The sequence below is a fragment of the Desmodus rotundus genome, chromosome 12 (genome assembly GCF_022682495.2).
Source record: "Desmodus rotundus isolate HL8 chromosome 12, HLdesRot8A.1, whole genome shotgun sequence".
NCBI classification, from domain to species: domain Eukaryota; kingdom Metazoa; phylum Chordata; class Mammalia; order Chiroptera; family Phyllostomidae; genus Desmodus; species Desmodus rotundus.
Genome location: NC_071398.1, coordinates 25,843,975 through 25,857,185, shown reverse-complemented (window position 1 = coordinate 25,857,185; position 13,211 = coordinate 25,843,975). Strand labels below are relative to the sequence as shown.

Here is a 13,211-nt window from a genome sequence, read left to right as displayed (position 1 = left end):
AATGGCAGCAGGAAGAACAAATAATTACAAAGTCATTTAGTGAATATTTTCTCTAATAATCATTCATACATAAAGACAGTAACAATAGATTCATTTATGCTCTAAAACTCTTTTAGCAGCTAACATTTTTTTGTGATATAAAATGCCCTTAGATATTTCAGAAGAGCTGAAGGCCCTGTGCTTCACTGTGGCAGTCTAAGTATATTTGAGTAACCTGAACACTGATTTTGTTACATGTATACATGTTTGTGTGTACATACACATGCATGGAGGCAGAGAGAGATGTCATGCACACAGGAGAAGGCATTGTGACCATGGAGGCAGAGACTGGAGTGATGCAGTCATAAGCCAATGGAGGTTGGCTGCCAACAGAAGCTGGGGAGGCAAGTAATGAGTTCTCTCCTCCTTCCCTCTCCAGGAAGGGCAGCCCTGCTGACACCTTGATTTTGGTCCAGTGAACTGATTTCAGACTTCTAGAATTACAAGAGCGTAAATTTCTGTTGCTTTAACCCACCAATTAATTTGTTACAGCAGTCCTAGGAAACTAATGCATTAAGTAATTGTTTTTCTCCTAGAAATCATTGTTTTTTCTTAATGCTGTGGACTCACCATGCACATTTACAGCCTAGTATTCAACCAGAGATTCAAGGGGACCCAATATTCAGGTCCTGAATTTTTTTGTGTATCTCCCTTGTGTATCAGATTATCATGGGTCATACATGACCCATGTATGAATATTTCAGCCACCTCTGGGACCTGAACTTCAGTTTGTCTCTTCAGTTCAGTGAGACTGGGTGCTCTTTGAGCTTCCACTGCCTGCTCCACAGTCTACAAATTGCTTCCAGTCAGAAGGTGGGCGTTCATGGAGCTCACTTCATTTGGATTTCTTCTGAGGCATCTCATTCCTATGCTTTGACTTGTTCACTATTTCCTATTTTGTCCTGTTTTATAGTTGGCTGTGGTAGGAGGGCTAGTTAGATACCAGTTACTCCCTAATGTCCAGGAGTAGAATAACCTGCTTTATCCATTGTATAAATAAATCTCTTCTTTATTGTTCATTATTTCTGTTTATTCAGTATTTATTATCTGGCACTACTCTAAAGTATAACCTCCATGAGAGAAGATGCTCTCTTATTCATGGCTGTCATCCCAGCTTCTAGAACTGCCTGACACACAGTTCAGTTTAATAAGTGTTTGCTGAGTGAGTGAATGAATGAGTGAATCTTGACAAGAAACAGGGCTGACTTTCCACCAAAGAAGCTGTAAAGGCAAGGTGTTTGCTTTTCTAGTATGCTTTATGGTTGATAGCAGAACTATAGCCAGACATCCTCACCTGGAAGTGGGGTCATGAACTTGTGACTCAGGAGAATCCTATTTAGAGATGGAGAACATCCACACCTGCATCCTGTTTCTAAGGCAGCTGTGGCTTGCCTGATGACCCTCTGTGGTGTCCAGTATTTAGCCCTGTCAGCAACAACAGCAGTGTCATTTTTATTAGGGTAATTTTAGCATGACTTTGGTTTTGGGTTGACAACCTATCCACCATTATTTCTGCCCATTTTCTAGTTCTGTTGATCCAGCTTTCCCAGTGATTCTGTGAGATACCCAGTATCCTTACAAGAAATTCCTTCTCTGCTTAAGTCATCCAAGATCAGCCATTGTTTATAGCTACAAGTTCCAACTAATAGTCTTTTAAAAGTTGCCTAGGACTCTGACTTCTGGGTGTTTAAGAGCTTGGTGGGAGGTGTAAACATCAAGGAAATTTTGCTTCAAATCTGGAAAATCCAGATTTATTATAAATATTTTAGGTTTTTACACTGTGCATTTATGTAAATTAAATGTAGTGTTTAGAAGAGACTGTGCCTCCAGCCTGCAGCTCTTGTCTCCTAATGCATTTGCTGGACAAATTAATAAGTTTTTATTTCTAATCCTAGGTTAGAAATCTTACTACATTTTTAGGTGATTCTCCTGAGAACTTTAAGATCGATTTATTTGAAATCTTGGCTTATATTTGCTGTTCTTTATTCTACATAAACATACTATTAATACAGGTTTATTTTCCCGTTCAGGAGCTTCATAATAGAAGAGCAGAGTTTCTTGTTATGTGAAGATCTTCTCTATGGAAGAATGTCGTTCAGAGGATTTAATCCTGAGGTTGAGGTATTAAAAGTAATTGCTTCAAATTTTAAATTTTTCTAGTTGAATTCTTCCTGCTAATAATTGGGTTTAGGTTTTTCCCCACCAGGTACCATTCCTCCTCATTAAATGGAAAATAACAAGTCTTGAAATATTGCCGTAGCTATTTAAAGAAATTGCAGGCGTTGCAGTCTAGTTTTGTGGTAGAATTGAGCAGCTAATTTAATACAGCAGTAAGTCCCTGACAGTGCCGCTGTGAGTGTTAGAATTTCAGCCTGGGTCCTTACAGGAATGCCGGGATTTTGCTCACATGATGTTATTACAAAAAATCATTTTCTGACATCTATAAATGTATCTCTTCTAATGGAAAAATGTTTACTTAAAAATTGAATGATTTGACTTTTTAATGGATAGGTTTTGATAGAAGCTTTTGTAAATAGATTTTTTAAAGAATCCTTAGGGAAATTTGTTTGAAAAGTAAATATTCACCTTATAACTGCACTGTTCATTTGAATCTTCTGCCTCTGGTTTGTAAAGAAGCACAGGCTTTCACTTAACAAATATTAGAACCCTGGTTGTGCATTAAAAGCCATCCTATCATGTAATTAAGCAACCAAGTGGAGGCCTGAGTGATACAAAGTTTTAGTTGATAACATTGAGACCAGGGTTTCTCAGCCCTGGCTCTGTTTTTTTATTATTATTATTTTTTAATCCTCACCCATGGACTTTTTTTTATGGCTTTTAGAAAGAGAAACATTGATGTGAGAGAAACATCAATTGGTTGCCTCCCATACTTGCCTCGGTTGGGGATCCAACCCACAACTAGACATATGCCCTGACCAGGAATCAACCCACAACCTTTTGTTGTACAGGACGATGCTTCAGCCACCTGCGTCACCTAGCCAGGACAGCCCTGGCACTGTTGACATGGAGCTAGACCATTTGGGGGGACGAGGGAGTCCTGCACACTGTAGACTGTTTATCAGCATTCCTGGTCTCTGTCTTCTACTCCCTGGATAAGACTCCCTGACAATGTGTGTGTGTGCACACACATACTACACACACAACACACACAACACACACCCCACTTGTGACAGCCAGTGTCTCCAAACATTGCCAGAGGTCCCCTGGTGAGCAGACTCTTCCTGGTTGAAAACCACTTCTCTAAGGGTGCCTGTAGACTACCATAGCCAACCAAGTTAATTGCCAGTGTTTATTTTAAAGATTATTAGTTTTCTTTCCTTCCCCCCTTTTTTTTGAAGGGGTACGATAAATGTATACAAAATCAACACAAAAAGTATCTTTATTTATATATATAAATATATATACACATACTTTCTTTGCTTTGGCCTGCATAAAATTTTAGGTTAGGAAAAGAAAGAGGGCAGTGGAGCAAAGGAGAAAAAAAAAAGCAGAAATAAGTGTGTGATGCCCAAAAACTGGACTGTGAGTAGACGGGAACTCCAAAGTATGTCTGATGCGTGGGAAAAGGAGTTGATTCAGCCCTCAGAATTTGATGTGAGAGGTCATTGGAAAATGAGTTAATTACTGGCACCATCTTTTCCTCTGGGGAAAAGTTCTGAATTGTTTGGCTTGCAGATATGAGCTGTCATAAAATGTGAGAAAAGTTTGATTTACCTGGTTATGAAAAGAATGATACCAACTCGAGAGCACTTACTTTAATATAAGTAGGATGTATTTTGAACACGTTTAATATTGTATGTGTTTCTAGTGAAACCCAGCATAGAGTTTGTCAGTAAATACATATTCCGTGTCTGTGGTGCGTCAGCCCTCTTGAGGCACTGGAAATGCAGCAGGAACCAAGTGTATACCCTCCCAGAGCTTGTGTTCCCAAAATTATTTTATCTTCAGTCCGTTAAATGTTAATTGAGAAAAGCTAATTGAGACTGGTTTCTCGTCAGCTTTTCCTTCTTTGTTCCACCTTTGCTATAAAGAAAGTGTTGTATAGTAAAAATAAAATCTATCAGAGGGGAACTATCAATTAAAGGTTAATGTAAGAAAAAAAAAGATGGAGGAGAGAACCATGACACATGGACATCATACGGGATACATCATCCATCCTCATGTTTGGCGGTTAAGCAGTCCTCCCCATTGTACCAGCGCCAGCTTTCCAATTCTTCCATCCAGCGATTCACTGCCCCCCACCATCACCGTCCAAAAAAATGCATTTAAAATTTCTCTTGACTACAATATTTCTTCCATTTGACTCAAAGATGGGAAGTTTGGAGGAAATCTGAAAGTTTACTTTTTCTTTCCCCTACTCACTAGAATGTGTTAGCAGTGTATCTGCTTTATTTTTTTATTATTTTTTAAAATACATTTTTATTTTAAATTATAATGATGTACAATAGTATATTCGTTTCAACTGTACAACCAGTGGTTAGACATTTATATAACTTATGAAGTGATCACCTCACTAAATCTAGTACCACTTGACTATATATATATATATATATAGTTATAATAATATTGACCATATTCCCTATGCTGTATTTTACATCCTCATGACTATTCCATAACTACCAATTTGTCTTTCTTAATCTCTTCACCTTTTTCACCTAATTCCCCTCCCATCTGGCAGTCATCAGAATGTTTTTTGTATCTATGAGTCTGTTTCTGTTCTGCTTCTTTGTTTATTTTGTTTAGATTCCACATATAAGAGAAATCATCTGGCATTTGTCTTTCTCTGCCTGACTTATTTCAGTCAGCACAATACCCTCTAGACCCATCCATGTCTTTGCAGATGGCAGGATTTTTGGTTATGGTTCAGTCGTATCCCATTATGTATACGCACCATTTCTTTATCCATTCACAGAAACTTAGGTTGCTTCTGTATCTTGGCTATTGTAAATAATGCTGCACTGAACATACAGATATATGTCTTTTCAATATAGTGTTTTCAATTTCTTTGAAAATACTCAGAAATAGAATTGCTGGGTCCTTCTTTTTTTTCTTGTTAGAACCTTTGTTTTAAAGTCTATTTTGTGTGGCATAAATACTGCTACCCCAGCTTTTGTTTGTTTTTTTCCATTTTCATGAACTATCTTTTTCCATCTCTTCTTTCAGTTTGTGTGCCTCTTTCGATCTGAGGTGAGTCTCTTGTAGACAGCATATGTAAGGGTCTTGTTTTCATATCCATTCAGCCACCACATGTCTTTTGATTGAAGCTTTTAATCCATTTGCATTTAACATAATTATTGATAGATATGTATTTATTGCCATGTTATTATTTATATTTTTGATCTTTATTTTCTTCTTTAAAAAGTCCCTTTAACATTTCTTGAAATACTGGTTTGGTGATAATGAACTCCTTTAGCTTTTTTTTTTTTTTTTGGTCTGGAAAGCTCATCTGTCCTTGGATTGTAAATGATAGCTTTGCTGGTTAGAGTAATCTTGATTGTAGGTCCTTGATTTTCATCACTTTAAATATTTCATGCCAATTCCTTCTGGCCTAAGTGTCTGTTGAGAAATGAGCTGACAGTAGTATGGCAGCTCCCTTGTAGGTAGCTAACTGCTTTTTCCTTGCTGCTTTTAAGAATCTCTCTTTGCAAGCATGGCAATGGATTTATGGTGGGCCCTTGCCTGTGGGCCCCTCGTAGTGTGCCCATGCCAGAGTAAATTGCAGCCTCGAACCATTGCCCAGCCTCCTTATCTGTGGGCTGTGAGCACTGAAGGGGGTTGTACAGTGTGAAAAAAAAAAGAAAAAGAAGAAAAAAGAAAGATTCTCTCTTTGCCTTTAACCTTTGGCATTTTAATTATGATGTGTGTTGTTACAGGCCTCTTTGGATTCTTGTTTGGGGCTCTGCAATTCCTGGAGTTTCATGACCGTTTCCTTTACCAGATTAAGGAAATTTTGTCATTATTTTTTTTCAAATAGGTTTTCAGTTCCTTGCTCTCTCTGTTCTCCTTTGGCACCCCCATGATGTGAAGGGTGGCATGCTTGAAGTTGTCCCAGAGAGGCTCCTCATGCCGTCCTCCTTGTTTTGTATTCTTTGTTCTTTTTGCTGATCTGTTTGTTTTCTGCTCCCTTATCTTCCAAATAGCTGACTTGAACGTCTGCTTCACTATTGATTCCCAGTAATGTATTCTTCATTTCAGTTAATGTATTCTTCGTTTCTGATTGGTTCTTTTTATGTTTTCTTTCTCCATTTTTATGTTTCCTATCTCTTTGTTGAAGTTCTCACTAAGTTCATCAACTCTTCCCTTAAGTTCATTGATCTTAAACCAATGTTTTAAACTCTGCATCTGGTAGATTGCTTGGTTTCATTTTGTTTTCTCTTTCTGGATTTTTGTTCTGTTCCTTCATTTGGAATGTGTTTCTTTGTCTCTTCATTTTGGCTGTCTCCCTGTGTTTGTTTCTATGTGTTAGGTACACTTGCTACATCTCCTGGTCTTGGTAAAGTGTCTTTATGTAGTAGGTATCCTGTAGGGTCCAGTGGTGCAGTCTCCCCAGTCCCCTGAGCTGGGCATTCCAGCTGTGTACCCCGTATGGGCTGTGTGCACCTTCCTGTTGTAGCTGAGCCTTGATTGCTATTGGCATGCCAGTGGGAGGGATTTACCCCCAGTTCAGTCAGCTTCAAGGTCTGGCCAAGACCGCCATGGATGATTTGCTGTGCAGGAGTTTGCCCTAAAAGCAGGACTCACTTCAGTAGGTCTCTGGTGTCCATTGAGTCCACATCTTGAGTGTGTCAGTCATGAAGGTGGTTGGGTTGTAATTTGGCGTGGTCTGAAAGCTGTCCACTGAGTTTGCTGGCCCTGGAGCCTCCCAGAAGGTACAAGCCAAGGTCAGCAGCTTCCTATGCCCTGTGGGGGCCACAGCATGAATTATAGAGCTATCTACAGATGACCATTACTTGTGCTGGGCTTGGAGGAGCCTGGGAGAGGCCAAGCTGAAGACCAAGGCCAACTGCTGCTAATGCCGGGCCTGGGGCCACTTAGCAAGAGGTACAGGGCATGCTGAGACTAGGTACTGCTTGTTTGAGAGATTTGGGGACAGTCCACAGTATGAGCAAGGATAGGCCATTTGTATGGAGGAGCTACTGGAAAGGGCTTGGGTGGGCCCACAAGTTGGGTGGAATGGGGTCTCAGAATCACCAGGGTAGGGAAAACAGTGTTAGCCAGTTAGATGGAGACTCACATAGTGCCCACCTACTGGCTCTGTTGTAGAGGAAGTTTCAGGAAAGGAACAATGGCCTCTGCTAGCACTTCTGTCTGGGAGAAAGCTGCCCTTCTAGTTTTCATCCTCATGCCAGACATTCACTTCCTCCCCACATGTCCCTGAAGCCTTTCGAGCTACTGCCCCATAGCTGGAGCTCAGAGTGAGCGAGTCCAAGTAAGTCCACGCATGGGCCCATTAAAAGGAAGGCCTGGAACTCCAGCAGCCCTTTGTCCAGCTCAGCCTTACAGCCAGAAGTTATGGAACTTTGCTTCCCAGCATGGGAACCCAGGAGTCAGGGAACTTGGTGTGGAGCTGGGACCCTTTACTCCTCAGTGAGGACCTCTGCAGCTAAGATATCCCTCCCAATTTTTAATCACCACACTTGGGTGTTGCAGTATATCTGCCTTAGATATAAGTAGCTAACATAAGATGTATGATCTGAAATGCAATTATAACCCATTAGCAAGTCTAATCTAGTGGAGCTTTGTCTTACTATGTTTTTAATTCAGAGCTAACTTGTGTTAACATGTGGAATAAAGTATTACAGAGAATCCCTTACAAATTTTGGCTAGTCCTATCGTTTCTGACTTGCTCTGCCTTCAAATACATTTGACACTATTTCCTTTCATAAGCCTTTTTCAGCCCTGATAGCCACTGTTGGTGTATTTTTCAGAAATTAATGATTCAGATGAATTCTAAGAACAAAGCAGAAGAAGTTGAAGATGAAACAGTGGAGCTTGATGTGTCAGATGAAGAAATGGCTAGAAGGTAACTGTCACCTTGGAACAGCTTTGTAATCTGGGCCCCGCGTCCATTGGCTCTCACGTGTGTGCTCCTCTTACTCCGTGGTCTACCCCAGCAGGAAGGTGACTGTTTCTGCTGTCTCTAACATGGCCTGCGGTGGCTTCAGGCCTGTCACGGGCTGGCAGTTGAGGGCCTATTTCCAGTGCTGCTTCCAGTACATATTTTAAATACATACCTCCATTTACTTAGAATAATACAAAAACAAAAAAACAGAATTTAATCATTCTTAGAGAAGTTCATAAGTTTTTAACTCAGATGGCTTATCTTAATCATAGTTTTTATTTGAAATAAACATAGTTCTTGTTCTTTATTGCATTCTTGACAAGACTTGATTCCTACCTTTTTATTTGAAATTAAACTTGTGCTGTTTATATCATCTTAACAGATACGAGACTTTGGTGGGGACAATTGGAAAAAAATTTGTCAAAAAAAGAGACCGTGCCAATTATGAAGAAGATGAAAATGGAGATATAAAACCAATTAAAGCAAAGAAGATGTTCTTAAAGCCTCAAGATTAAAATGGATGCCTTAAGATACAGCTCAGGAATGCCTTCTGAGTGTTAACATATTTTGGAACTCATTCCAGTGGTTTCTCTGTAGTTAGTAACATTGTAATGTTTATTTGTAAAGAAATGTATAATTTTGGAAACATGCTGTTCTTGAAACAGATGTGTGATGGATGTTGTACATCCTTTGTTTAATAGTATTCATCAATAGTGGGTTTTTAGCCTTGATCTTCAAATGTACAAAGATACATGGTTGCTTCCTAAAAAATTTTTGATCCCAGATTTTTTTAAATAAATCTGTACAGTCACTGACTTTAAATTGACTCATAAATTGATACCAGTGTTTAAATCGTCCTTATGTTTACATTTTACTTTAAATTACTAATAATGTCAAGCCAGTTTATACATTTTAGAATCACATATGAGAATTTATTATATATAAATTCATCAAGAACAAACATGTTTCTTCAGTCTGAAGTATTTGCATGTTACCAAGTCATTGTAAATTTGTAGAATTATGGGGGGGTGGGTTTGATGTTAAAACCTTTAATAAAAAAAATACGTTATGTAATCACCATCTGTTTTCATATACTTTTTCTGTTCTCTTACTTTCAAGTAATAGATTTAGTCTAATTCAATATTGGAACTTTAAAAAAGTCAGCCACTAATTTAGAATGTGGTTTATTAGATTGAACCGTAACAAATTGATTCCTGTGGGTCCAAACCAATCATCAATTTCTCATAGTGTAGCTCAGTGGAATTCACCACCTACCAGACTATATCATAGTCTGTTTATTTATTCTAAATAGTAAGTACAGTAGCCCACAGGTTCTAGTGTATATACGTCTGTGTGTCTGTCTGGAGCTATCTACCTAGGACGTTTCATTGTATTCCTAGCAACTAAATAGGGTATGTGCCGCCTCTCTCTCTGAATCACCTTAATTTTTTTTTTTAATCTTCACCTTAGGATATGTTTTATTTATTGATTTTTTTTTTTTTTTTTTTTTTTTTTTTTTTTTTTTTTTTTTTTTAGAGAGGAAGGGAGAAAGAGAAACATCAATCAGTTGCCTCCCATACACATTCTGACTGGGACCCCAACCAGTGATCAAACCCACAACCCAGGTATCTGCCCTGACTGGGAATTAAACCCACAACCTTTCAGTGTATGGGATGATGCTGCAACCAACTGAGCCACCCAGCCAGGGCTCTGAATCTCCTTAAATTTTGATTGCTCTGTGACCTCAGCTCTCAGGTGAATTACGAAAAAGTTGCGAATTTGAAGTTAATCTGGCTCTCTTTTCATGGTGACAGTGCAATGAATGTTCCAGCTCTCTACATCCTGGGGCAGAAGTCACAAGTTCTTGCCCATGCTCTGCTAGCACCACAGTCCGTTAATTTAGGGAATGTCTTATTCACCCTCATTTTGCACAGCACTACTTTTGATAGACAAACCCATTTTACAGTAAAAGAAGTGTGGCAATGGACTTGTGCCTCTGGAATTCACTGGCCTTAGCCCATGCCCCACAGACAGCAGCAACAGGTACAATACAATGATGGAATGGTCTACTGAAGATTCAGTTACGGCTCTAGGTGGGGTACAAAACTCCATCTTACAAAATGTAATTTATACCTGAATCAGTGACCATTCATTGGGGCTGTTGCTCTGATTATAGTCAGCATACAAGGTCTGTCTGAAAAAGTTCAACCATTGTTAATATAGTAAGAACTGTTTGTGCAGCGTTGACATAATCTGGCAGCTGAGAGAGTGACTGGAATGCACTTGCGTGAACAATTGATGACTTCACTGTACTTAGTCAGTGGGAGGCAGTAGAAGCCATTGAGTGAGCATCTATACTGTGTGGCCCTCACATTCAAAATGACCAAGCTAGTAGAGCAACAGATCTCTGTCAGATTTTGCATTAAGCTTGAACATTCCTCCTTGAAAACTATTCGGATGAGTCAGAAGGCTGCAGCTATGGACAACTGGTGATTGGCAGCTTCATCATGACAGCGTGCCCGCTCACACATCACATCTCATAAAGAGCTTTTTGGCAAAACATCAAATCACCCATGTAACTTAGTCCCTGTACAGCCCAGATTTGGCGCACTGTGGCTTCTGGCTTTTCCCAAAGCTAAAATCGCCTTTGAAAGGGAAGAGATTTCAGACTGTCAATAAGATTCAGGAAAATATGACGGGCCTACTGATGGTGATTGGGAGAACTGTGTGAGGTCACAAGGTGCCTACTTTGAAGGGAACTGAGATGTCACTGTCCTATGTACAATGTTTCTTGTGTCTTCTTCAATAAATATCTCTATTTTTTTGTATTGCATGGCTGGATACCTTCTGGACAGACTTCATGTATGGCCGGAAATCAAGCAGAGGAGGGAAAGTGGCTCCTCTCACTCTTAATACTCAGTATTGCACTCAGAAATGTTTTGCTTCGCATCTCTTAATTTTGAGCTCTGTTTGGAGATCTGACTTCCCAAGGGAGAAGTGCTCCCACCAAGGATCACAACAGTATTAGGACAGGAATTGAAACAATCTGGACATTTTGCCACTAAACCAATAGGCAAAGGCGTTTACTCTCCTGGCTAGTACAGGAGAACAAAGGGGTATTTGTGCTGTTCCTACACAGTGGGTGCTGGAGAATGATATGTGGAACCTAGGAGGGTCTTTTAGCACTTCATGCCCAGTGACAAATGTGAATGGGAAAATAGAACTGCCTCAAACAGGCAGGAATGATATGGACCCCCTTTTTTTTTAATCCTCACCTGAGAACATGTTTGTTGATTTTAAGAGAAGGGGAAGGAAGGGAAAGGGAAACATCAGTGTGAGAGAAATACCAATCAGTTGCTTCTCGTATGCACCCTGACCAGGGATAGGACCCACAAACAGTTTACAGGCCGATGCCTAATCCACTGAGCCACACTGGCAAGGGCTGATTTAGACCCTTTAGGCAATGAGGTTTTGGGTCACCTTACAAGGTATAAACCCTAAGCATCAGAGATCCTGGCTGAGGGAAGACACATGGAATGTGAATAGGAAGAATTAAGCTTATTAATTGCAGCCTTGTGACCAATTACCGAGCAATTATGCATAATTTCTTCCTTGGTGTGTGTACTAATTCTCATTTCTTTTACTGCATATGGGATTTAGAGGGTTACTTTGCTATTTAGTCTTCAAATAACAATATTCAAATGAGTCTGTGACTAAATTCTTTTTCTTTTTTTTTAATTATTTATTGATTATGCTATTACAGTTGTCCCATTTCCCCCCCTTCACTCCACTCCATCCTGCATACCCCCTCCCTCCCACATTCCCCCCCTATAGTTCATGTCTGTGGGTCATATTTATAAGTTCTTTGGCTTCTACATTTCCTATACTATTCTTAACCTCCCCCTGTCTATTTTCTACCTACCATTTATGCTACTTATTCTCTGTACCTTACCCCCCCTATCTCCCTCCCACTCCCCTGTTGGTAACCCTCCATGTGATCTCCATTTCTGTGGTTCTGTTCCTGTTCTAGTTGTTTGCTTAGTTTGCTTTTGTTTTGGTTTTAGGTGTGTTTGTTAATAACTGTGAGTTTGCTGTCATTTTTACTGTTCATATTTTTTATCTTCTTTTTCTTAAATAAATCCCTTTAATATTTCATATAATAAGGGCTTGGTGATGATGAACTCCTTTAACTTGACCTTATCTGGGAAGCACTTTATCTGCCCTTCCATTCTAAATGAAAGCTTTGCTGGATAGAGCAATCTTGAATGTACATCCTTGCCTTTCATGACTTGGAATACTTCTTGCCAGTCCCTTCTGGCCTGTAAGGTCTCTTTTGAGAAATCAGCTGACAGTCTTATGGGAACTCCTTTGTAGGTAACTGTGTCCTTTTCTCTTGCTGCTTCTAAGATTCTCTCCTTCTCTTTAATCTTGGGGAATGTAATTATGATGTGCCTTGGTGTGTTCCTCCTTGGGTCCAGCTTCTTTGGGACTCTCTGAGCTTCCTGGACTTCCTGGAAGTCTATTTCCTTTGCCAGATTGGAGAAGTTCTCCTTCATTATTTGTTCAAATAAGTTTTCAATTTCTTGCTCTTCCTCTTCTTCTTCTGGTACCTCTATAATTCGGATGTTGGAACATTTAAAGATGCCCTGGAGGTTCCTAGGCCTCTCCTCATTTTTCTGAATTCTTGTTTCTTCATTCTTTTCTGGTTGAATGTTTCTTCCTTCTGGTCCATACCGATGATTTGAGTCCCAGTTTCCTTTGCATCAGTATTGGTTCCCTGTACATTTTCCTTTGTTTCTCTTAGCATAGCCTTCATTTTTTCATCTGATTTGCAACCATATTCAACCAGTTCTGTGAGCTTCCTGATTACCAGTGTTTTGAACTGTGCATCTGATAGGTTGGCTATCTCTTCATTGCTTAGTTGTATTTTTTCTGGAGCTTTGATCTGTTCTTTCATTTGGGCCATTTTTTTGTCTTCGCGAGCCTGTTATGTAAAGGGGCGGAGCCTTAGGTGTTCCCCGGGGCGGGGTAATGCTGGTCACTGTGCTGTGAAGCTGTATGTGGGGGAGGGTCCAAGAGGGAGCAATGG

The 13,211-nt window shown here is 39.7% G+C and overlaps 1 protein-coding gene and 1 non-coding gene across 2 annotated transcripts; both read left to right on the top strand.

Annotated features, from left to right (window-relative positions):
• The first annotated feature begins 2,030 nt into the window (after positions 1-2,030).
• MPHOSPH6 (M-phase phosphoprotein 6) lies at positions 2,031-9,200 on the top strand. Its single transcript, XM_053916139.2, has 3 exons — positions 2,031-2,160; positions 7,989-8,083; positions 8,505-9,200. Exons 1-3 carry the CDS (start codon positions 2,128-2,130, stop codon positions 8,635-8,637), a joined length of 261 nt encoding a protein of 86 aa, XP_053772114.1. The 5' UTR covers positions 2,031-2,127; the 3' UTR covers positions 8,638-9,200.
• On the top strand, positions 5,709-5,845 carry LOC112300885 (small nucleolar RNA SNORA42/SNORA80 family). The gene has a single exon (XR_002974432.2). It is a non-coding gene; the product is annotated as a small nucleolar RNA SNORA42/SNORA80 family (small nucleolar RNA).
• Positions 9,201-13,211: the final 4,011 nt, after the last annotated feature.

Bases quoted from the DNA above. Each gene is read 5' to 3' on its own strand.
- MPHOSPH6 (XM_053916139.2), top strand. From the start codon at position 2,128: ATGTCGTTCAGAGGATTTAATCCTGAGGTTGAG. The intron at 2,161-7,988 runs GTATTAAAAGTA...TGTATTTTTCAG, and splicing joins GATTTAATCCTGAGGTTGAG to AAATTAATGATTCAGATGAA. The intron at 8,084-8,504 runs GTAACTGTCACC...TCATCTTAACAG, and splicing joins GATGAAGAAATGGCTAGAAG to ATACGAGACTTTGGTGGGGA.